The sequence below is a fragment of the Papilio polytes genome, unplaced genomic scaffold, assembly GCF_000836215.1.
Source record: "Papilio polytes unplaced genomic scaffold, Ppol_1.0 DF821289.1, whole genome shotgun sequence".
Lineage (NCBI taxonomy): Eukaryota > Metazoa > Arthropoda > Insecta > Lepidoptera > Papilionidae > Papilio > Papilio polytes.
The window spans coordinates 4,245,711-4,255,168 of NW_013527915.1; the positions used below are offsets into that span (position 1 = coordinate 4,245,711).

Sequence of the window (9,458 nt, forward strand, 5' to 3'; positions counted from 1 at the left end):
TGTTAAATATGTGATGGAAATATTGTATTTTGTTCCCTTATCTGACTGACATCATGTTTAAGCTATCTGACCCTATCAGCCAGTGGTGGGACAGGCCCTAAATGTTATGCAATATTAACAGAAAATTAAATAAACCTGCTATTTTGATTGCATTGTTTTATTTTTATTATTAACTAAATTAATTAACAAGTCAATGATAAATTTAATCAGAAAATGAAATTATACAAGTGAACTGAACTTTTTTTGCAGAATGGCTAGCCTCTCTATTGGCCCAGTTTTGCAAAGGTTCTCTGATCTTTGTCCAAAAAAGAAAAAAAAGTGGCGCGGATTTTAGCCAAAACTATCAATTCGTTTTCTTTGGGGTTATTCACAATTACAATAATTCGGTTAAGCTATCTTTTATAATCCCGTCTGATTTTTTATAGTTATTCTTTTAGTAAGCTTAATAAGTAAAGTCAATGAATATTGTATAATAAAATGGACAAAAACTATACCGACGAGCGCCTAAAAAATATAATAGACAAATTTTCTAAATGCAAAATTGTAGGGCTTTTTATTTTGTTTTGTGTATTGTGCGATTATTAAAGAACGTTTTAAACAAATAACAACTACTCAAACAGGAATATTTTAATGAAAAAGAGGAGTGCAAAAGATTGAGAGAAGCTAACACAAAACTAGAAATGGAACTAAAAGAAAACCAAGAATTAGCAAAGTCTCAGCGTTATCAGTTGCAAAACACACGTGAAATGATTGCAAACCTCCAGGAAACGATCTCACAGTTAGTATATCTTAAGAGAGAAGCAAAGAAATTGAACGACGAAATTGTTGCCAAGGACTGTGCAATTTCTGGTTTGAAAAAGGTATGTTATCGTCTATTGACCGTTGAAAGTCTTTAGTAGTTAGAACAATTTTACAACAACGACACGTAACGCCCGTAACCCAAAGGCGTAAACAGAGACCAGGGACCTCTATTTGTCACGATCTTGACACCTCTCTCGCTTTTAGATTAAAACACATAATACTCTCTCTTAATTCTTGAGTATTCCATCGAAATGGAACACTTAGAATTATAATCAAATTTACAATTGTGACACCTATTACGCATAACGAAAGAAGGCCACTTATAAGTTTAAATTTACGTGCAAACAGCTGTATCAATAAAATGTATGTTTGTACTATGGAGGAAAAAGAAACAGTAATCCAAAAACAAAAGGAGGTCCTAATGGAGTTACGCATGTCTTACGAAGCGCAAATAGAAGAAGTTAAAGCTGAGAACGAGAATAAAAGTAAGTTTTATTAAAACTTTTAACATCGTATATGCATTCCCCTTGATAATATTAGGTACTAGCTTTCCCCGCCTTCGTCTTCGTGGAATAGAAAAAAAAAACAAAGTAAATAGCCTATGTGTCCTTCCAGACTATCGTCTACATCTAAGCCAAATTTCATCAAGATCCGTTCAGCTGTTTGAGCTACAAACTCTAACAAACATCTATCTAAACTTTCGCATTTATAATATTAAGTAATTTATGTGATGATATACTTTTGTACGATTGTTTACGAATAACTTTTTTCCTGATTTAAAAGTACGCCAAATCCAACATGTGGCCGATACTGAAGTTGCTCAATATAGATGTGCAAACGAAGAACTTAGGAGTGAACTTAACGAAGCTAGGGCTGAGCACAGTGATAAAGTAAGATTTTTATTTCTCTTATAGCTTAAGGCCATACAAATTGGAATTGTTAAGGTAAGTACATATTCCGGACTCATCGATTCGCTCGCCATTTCATAGCTAAATGAATGCTTCTGCTATTCTTTATTGTAAAACTTAGTAATCAATTTGTTTTACTCACAATTGACTCCACACAGATGAATACGATGGTATTAGAATATGAAGAGAAGATGCAACGCAATGCGGCGCAAAACGCTCAACTCCAGGACCAACTGGCTAGACAGAGTGCCTCGCATGATACTAACATAGACGCTTACCGCAGGGTGAGTATATACTTATTACTAAACTTTGACAACTAGGTTAGTATTAAAACCAGTGAGTACTTAGGGGCGTTTAAGAAAAAAGTCTAGCCCACTCTTAAAGGCCGGCAACTCATTTACGGTTCCCGTGACGTACTCGTCGTATCAAATAACATTAGGTAAACCGATGCTATCTCTGTGTGCTCCTATATCTTAAATAAAAGGTTGATTAGATCTTATTGTGTTCGGAATATTCTGAAGATGAGATCTTGGACATTCGATATTTTTGTTGTGGACAATGCGCTTTGTTATTTTTTTACGATAGCACGTAATTTGGGTAAAAAAGAATAAAAACCTAGAGTAACTAAATTTTTAAATTTAAAGTGCTATATCATGACATTCTTCGCCATTTAAACCCGTGACTTGATTTACCTGTCGCTTGTAATTCCGATCTCACTGCACTAGATGACTTAACACAATGTTTACATTGTCTCTTCCGTCCTTTCGCTTATTATAAAGATGATTTTACAGAAGATAGCGGACCTGGAAGAGAAACTTAAACAATACCAATTCAAAGAATACTTAGCCAATAATTCAACGCAATACAGCGTGGCTGCAGAACGTCCGTATTCTGTAAACAGAAAAACATCTGATAGTTACAATGTGGATTTGAATCAAATGCAAGGAAGTTCGAAAACTTTGCCAAGAAACATGTTGACTAATACGCAGAGATCAACGAATTCTCTTCAAATCACGTACGGTGATGTAAATCCTGTTACTGCAAATTCAAATAAGAAGAAAGGACAATTTGAAATAACCAAGAAACGTAAACTGTACAGCGAAAAAGACTACCAAGATTTTTAATTCATTATTTAACCAAATAAAATTCTTGCAACTTTTAATAAATACCAATTTCCATCTTTATTCCTTTTAAATCTTACTTCTTACTAATATTCTAAATGCGAAAATTTAGATGGATGGATAGATGTTTGTTACTCAGTATCGCCAATACGGCTTATCAGATCTCGCTGAAATAAGGTATAGATGCAGTACATAGCTTAGACGAAGTCACAGGCAACAACTAGTTTAATATAAGCCATAGAAATCATTTTAATTCTTAAATCTAAATCGAAAGATTTAAATAAAACTTTAAATAAACTGCACGTTCCAAATGTCTGCAATTGCAATGTATTCACTTTCACTTCCGTTTAAAGAACATTCTCGATCGTACATCTTCGACATAGGTTTTTATCTGAGAATAAAGATTCTCACGATTATCATAAGCCTAACAGAGTATGTATTAAGAGTTAGGGCCTATAAAGGCTTGAAACTGCGAAATTGCTGGCCATTGGTAGTCACAAAAAAAGAAAAGAAGTAAAATTTTATGTCCGTAAATTTTCTTTCACAAAAATCGTTATAATTTCTTACAATAGATACCTTGTCTTTTGGAGGAACTGTCTTCGGTTGCTCAATAGTGTAAATTTTGTGACCTTACTTGCTTATCTTTATTACACAACGTTAACAAATTACAAATCTAAAAAATGATAAAATAATGCAAATCTGATTTCATTGTTCTTTATTTCTCTCATTTCAAAACTGTTAATTATTGACCTTGGTTAGTCCTCAAAGTTCAACAAATTTGCAGTTTCGTGATAATTTTAGTAAACTACAAACCAAAATGTAAACTTTACCTCCATGTCTGTTAATGAGTTTTAGTACCTACTGATTATACTAGAAATAGGCGCTTTTACTTCGTTAAGAGACTAACGTTTACCTTTAGCTGTACCTTGAATGGTTTAAAAATGTCGCTATTAGCAAGAATTTAATAAATGTGAAACATTTTGTAACATTAATGTAAATTGTAATCGCCCTATCTGCTCGTTGCCGTTTCTAATTTAGTCGCTGCAACATGCGTTACGATGTTGCTAGAAAAAAACTATGTTATGATAATTACAAATTCGTTATTTCAAGTTACGTCATGACCTTATGTTCTTCTGAAGCGTAAATATAATTCGTCTAAGACGTGTATATGCTTTCTAGTCATTACCATAAAAATGAGATTTTTATCAAAGATGCAACACTGCCTATTAAATTCATAGCCAATATGACAATTTAATGCAACTTTTTAATTCCAAGAATCTTACTAATATTATAAATGCGAAAGTTTAGATGGATGGATGTTTGTTATAGTTTCTAGCCCAATCGTCTGAACGGATCTCGATGAAATTTGGTGTAAATGTAGAGCATAGTCTGGAAAAACACATAGGCTACTTACTTTTTTTTAATTCCACGCGGACGGATTCGCGGGCGTAAGCTAGTGTATATTTATAAAGATATACTGTGATTGACATAATCAATGTAGGTATAGTGGCTGAGTGGTGAGAACATATTCTCATTGTTTGCATTTATGGCAGTTGGCAGAAGCATATGCGTAGCTATAAATGTAAGTATTCATACATAAAATGTTACTTGAAAAAGGTTGAATAACTGGCTTATAGTAATGATGAAATAATGATAAAGTGGATAATTCTAAATTATCGATCACATTAAGCAATTTTCTACAAACTAGAAAGTGTTGAGTAAATGCTTTCAAATAAGCTTGTATGCACTTGTTTTAACTCTCCAGCTCTCCAGCTAATGGATTTAAACGAAAGTTAACCACACCATAAGAAAACGATATCTCTGAAGTGTAGTAAATGATAGTGATACCGCTACCAATATACCAATGTACTTAAGTATGGATATATTGGTGTAACTTATGCTAAGTTTCAAAATAATAGACGTAAATAGGTAAGTTTTTTGTAAATCAAAGAAAAATCCAATTAATAGTTTTTATTATCTTTGGCCAACATTTATCTTAAATACATGATTAAAACATTTTTTTTATATAATTATTAGTGAATACGCTTAATAACTAAAAAATATAAGCTAAAATAGATGATAAAACTGCTTCATATAAGTCAACTTAAGTAAAAGTATCTTTTGGTTTTTAAAAAAATCCAAAGTCACATCTGGTACATTCAAAAAAATACTCGTTCTAAAATTTTCAATACAGTACTAAAAACTAGACTTTTGCATAACAAACATAGGACAGTTTCTACCTTATTTTCTGTTAATGTTTTTGATGTTAATAATATTAAGAAATCGTCGATGATATTTCAACAATTTGTCATTTATTGATAAAATCAACTCCATGAAGCATTTTATTTCTCGACCATCGTTTGTTGATGTGACGATTTACTCTTTTTAATATTAAACCGTTATAGACTACACAACACATGCTTTTGTTATCCAACATATTACACAACATAGTGAATAGGCACGTACTATTTCTATGTATACATTGGACACGTGTCTTCACTTTGCCTTGCCGGCGACATCGTTATTGCATTTTCCCTCCAAAGCGTCGCTAACGAAAGTGTTGACATAGTCTGTGGTGGCAGCCATCTTTGTTTGTGCAAGTTGTTAAAAATAAAATATATTTTAAAACTCTTTATAATTTAATTTTAGTTATTGATGCCTACAATAACGATTTTATAAAACTAAAATTTCTTTTTCTTATTACCAATCTGGTATCTTCGACTTTTATGGAATGTATACCACAGCCTACTCTCTCTGTTAAACAGTTGTAAAATGTTGATCTTCAATGGTTACGAATAAGTCTATCGAGTGAATTCCAGCTGCAGGAATAGTCGATCTGCAAATGACCGTACCTCGAAAGATGGAAGTTGTCGGGCGCCGTTTTAGGAAACGGCCGCGCCCAATCTTCGTACTCCGGCGACAAACTTTCGTAAACGCATTGCTCGTATGCCTCTGCCATCCTTTAATGAAAACAAGCAATAGTTAATACAAACAAGTCTAAATACAAACGAATCCTTTGCCAGTTTTTTCCAGGAACTTTTAAAAATCAGACGGTACCAGTAAAATCAAAAGTATATGGAGAAAGGTGGTTATTTTGTTCATCCTTTTCAATCCAGTTACAAGACAATCTGATATTTCGTAGAGCATGCGTGTAGTCTTTAGTATGCGCAAAGGATAATTAGTAATGTAAATCAACAGGTCAAGTCGGTGCATAACTCGCGCAACTAAACGAACGCATGCATACAAATTGACGATGATTTCAAAAATATACAACGTCCTGTTATTACGCTATATCATATTGAGCCTAGATAATTTGAATAGCAGTTTTCAAAATAGGGACGACGAATTTAATGTTATCCCTGATTTCTTCTAGCCAACGTGTTTGTACTAATAACTTCAGAGTTTATCATTTACTAAACGCCTGAACGGATTTCGATGAAATGACGAATTTGACACAGATGTAGAACATAGACTGTCTGGAAGAACACATACCTACTTTTGTTTCATTTTTAATTACACGCGGAAGGAGTCTCTGACCAAGCTAGTTTCTCATAAATAAAATGTTGGTATAGACTATTATGGAATTTGAACATTGGAACAGCATGTATAATCATAAATATAAATATGAAAAATGTTTAATTCATGGATTACGAAGAAACTTTTTTGAGTAGGTACATTTAGAAAGTAGAACTAGTTGAATTCGCGTAACGTTCGCGAATTAGTGCGAAGTCTTAAGTCATAGAGAAGCGCCGATGGTTATCTAATAAGTACGATTACGATGCAGTGACACGGATGAGAGGGTATACACCAAAGTAGACTATACTATACCACCTAAATACATAAAATAAAACATGACTATAGCCTATGTCTATAGGTCGACCCTGAAAGAGATGGATGGATTGCGTGAAAGGCGACATGATCAAGAAGGAAGTGATGGCTTAGGTGACGTATGATAGGGTTATTTGGAGGACGAAAACCCGGCGTGCCGATCCTACGGGAGTAGGATAAGGTCGGGGAGATGATTATTATATTCTAGGCCTGTGGAAGTGCAAACTTCAAATTCACACGATTACCTAAATGTTTATCATTAATGCGTATTCATAGCGCGAATGTTTAAAAACAGGATACTGTGACATGAGATATGTTTACTAAACTCATTTTTAGTTTTGTATTTTTTCCTACAAAGGTATCGAATTGAAAACTTTACGTGTTTAATTAAACGTGAGAAACAGGTGGTCTTATATTATATGTTTATACAGGCGGGAATATATTATATAAACATTTATTATATCCTAAGCTATATTCTTCATCATAACACATGTCTGATTGCTTTAGATTGATCATTGGTATTAAAAATGTTACAGTAAACAAATAATACTGTTATCATTGTTTGTCTTATAGTGTCTCGGGTTTACTGATTCACTTGTCGACTGGAGACTCATAGCCTGTAGTAAACACTTCCATCACAATGTAATACCAGTTTTGACATCAATCAGGGCAATACAAGATTCAAAGATTAGGCGCCTCTTATGAGTTGCACTCTTCCGCAATTTTTGTCATTAAGCTGGGGATACTTCTTGCTCCCAGAGGTCAATGACAATTAAGTTTTATTGTTACATATTTTCATTACGCACAGAGGTCAATGCTAGGAACAAGTTTCTCTGCGTAAACAAGAAACGAGCTAGATTCCCACAGATGCAACTTTCATTTGTAGCGAGCAAAAACTGACGCATTCACACGCTGAGTAGCCACAGCGGCGTTTTACGGACCTAAAGTTATCACACGCTTGTAATTAAAGCGTAGTAGATATTTTAAGAAGCAAACAAAAGCAGCGCCCAGAATAGAACCAACAATGCAATCGAACTAGCGGTGAGATGGCCATAAGTTGTCATGCTCAATGTTCTACTAACCAAGTATTTTATGTTTATCGAATTAGAACCTTGTCTAAGTAAACATCGAAAGATCTGTTTGTCTCAAAATTATTTAACAGTTATCCACAGATGGAAAGCAGTTCCCAAAATATAATATAAGTTTATCAATAGTAATTTCGTATTCGGATATAAGGTTGACTTTGGACTCACATCAGAGCATCCTCAGCCGAAAAGGATTCAAGCAATTATTATCTTAGGGTGTCTTTTAACCGTGAAAATATTCGCGTGTTTTATATCGCTTGTCGTTCGACAACGTGCATCGTCTCAGATGTTGTGGCTAGTGGCCGTGACGTCGCCCATTACCGTCTTCACAATTATACTTAGCATTTTCACTACAGTAATATCTATGGATTAGATTAAATGAAAACACGCATATAAATGTGAGTGATATAAATTCATTCCCTATTCTTTTTGTTAAACACATTAAACAACGTACTTTTGTTTGTTTAAAATTTATGTGGTATTAAAATTTACCTGCATCTAATTCTAGCGTCTCAAAAATACTTATGACTATATCCGGCGATCTTAAATATTGACGTCTAGATTCAAATTAATATGAAGTTAATCATAAAAATTAAACACTATCTAAACTTATCTTTACGCCAATTACCTATAATAAAAAACACTACTTAATTAAAGCTATCGAAGTTATTAGATCGAAAAAGAAAACACACGAAGAAATGGCGGTAAAGTTATTAAAAATTTCTTAAACGATACAATCTAATTTGTTGTCTTCTAAATATAGCGTAAAGAAAGCTAAAGGAGTTTTTAAATGAAATAGTCCGTAAATAATAAAACAGTTATGAAACACACAGTAGTATATCAACAGTTTATGAATTAATTAAAATATTTTAATATTCATTACAGGCCACGCAATATTTGAATGACGAATCATTTTGAGCAATAACGAATTCATATTGAGTACAAACCTGGATGTTCTTCTATGCTTGTTGTAGAGGTTCGCCATTATGTAGTCCGGATGGTGATTTAATGACATGCGGGGTCTATGCGTCATATAATCCGGAGGTGGAGCGTATGCGTACGGTGTTTCGTATACCATTGGGTGAGGAGCATACAAAGGCTCTTCTATGTACATTGAACGTCTACGATCCGCTGCAAAAAATTCATATATTTATCTTTTTTACTATCTCCCTGGAGACTTGACAGTAACAGAAAATTTTTGAGTCAATCGTAACTAAATTTTAAAATAAAATCTTCTCTTGCTTACATTCGTTATTAGCTTTAGGTCCAGAATAAATTAACGCGAGGTATAACTGGAAAGAACTTCATCCAGTCTGCTGGAGAGGTAATATCCGTACCTGATGCGGACATGTTAGATGTATTTCATATTTCTAACATATAAAGCCTAGGTTATTAGTATATCGTTGAGAATTTAATAATCCGAATTTTTAAAATCTGCTCTGTGTTTTTGAGTGAATTAAAAACAATATTACTTATTTAAATCATTTATGGTTACTTACGTATAGGTCTGGTATTGTAAATCGGCATATCGGGGTATTCCGGCATAGCTATCTTGGAAGACTTTCGTCCATACATAGGGTGTACCGATATATCTTCGGGTGGAACTATTCTTTTCATTGGCGCCGGGAAATCTTCCCCAGAATCGTAGTTCTTGGTGGGTACATAATAAAAGCTGGCGCTTACAGGTTCGCCGGCAAAAGAATTCATTAGATCTC

At 33.7% G+C, this 9,458-nt stretch overlaps 3 protein-coding genes across 3 annotated transcripts in view; 2 read left to right on the forward strand and 1 right to left on the reverse strand.

Moving 5' to 3' along the window:
* The window catches only part of LOC106109412 (heat shock 70 kDa protein 14), a 7,847-nt gene extending 1,683 nt beyond the window's left edge, over positions 1 to 6,164 (forward strand). Inside the window, exons 2-3 of the mRNA XM_013290910.1 lie at positions 1,629 to 1,632; positions 6,155 to 6,164. The gene's annotated coding sequence lies outside the window, so the exon portion shown is untranslated. The remainder of the gene's footprint in view (positions 1 to 1,628; positions 1,633 to 6,154) is intronic.
* LOC106109134 (uncharacterized protein MG328-like) lies at positions 403 to 2,833 on the forward strand. Its single transcript, XM_013290537.1, has 6 exons — positions 403 to 543; positions 621 to 860; positions 1,184 to 1,286; positions 1,585 to 1,691; positions 1,868 to 1,993; positions 2,501 to 2,833. The coding sequence occupies exons 1-6, from the start codon at positions 478 to 480 to the stop codon at positions 2,831 to 2,833; spliced, it is 975 nt and encodes a 324-aa protein (XP_013145991.1). The 5' UTR covers positions 403 to 477.
* Positions 4,843 to 9,458, reverse strand: part of LOC106109135 — a 5,058-nt gene continuing 442 nt past the window's right edge. Inside the window, exons 2-4 of the mRNA XM_013290538.1 lie at positions 9,243 to 9,456; positions 8,691 to 8,874; positions 4,843 to 5,790 (exon numbers count right to left, since the gene is read on the reverse strand). Of these exons, the coding sequence (XP_013145992.1) occupies positions 5,613 to 5,790; positions 8,691 to 8,874; positions 9,243 to 9,456 (576 nt within the window). The 3' untranslated portion in view covers positions 4,843 to 5,612. The remainder of the gene's footprint in view (positions 5,791 to 8,690; positions 8,875 to 9,242; positions 9,457 to 9,458) is intronic.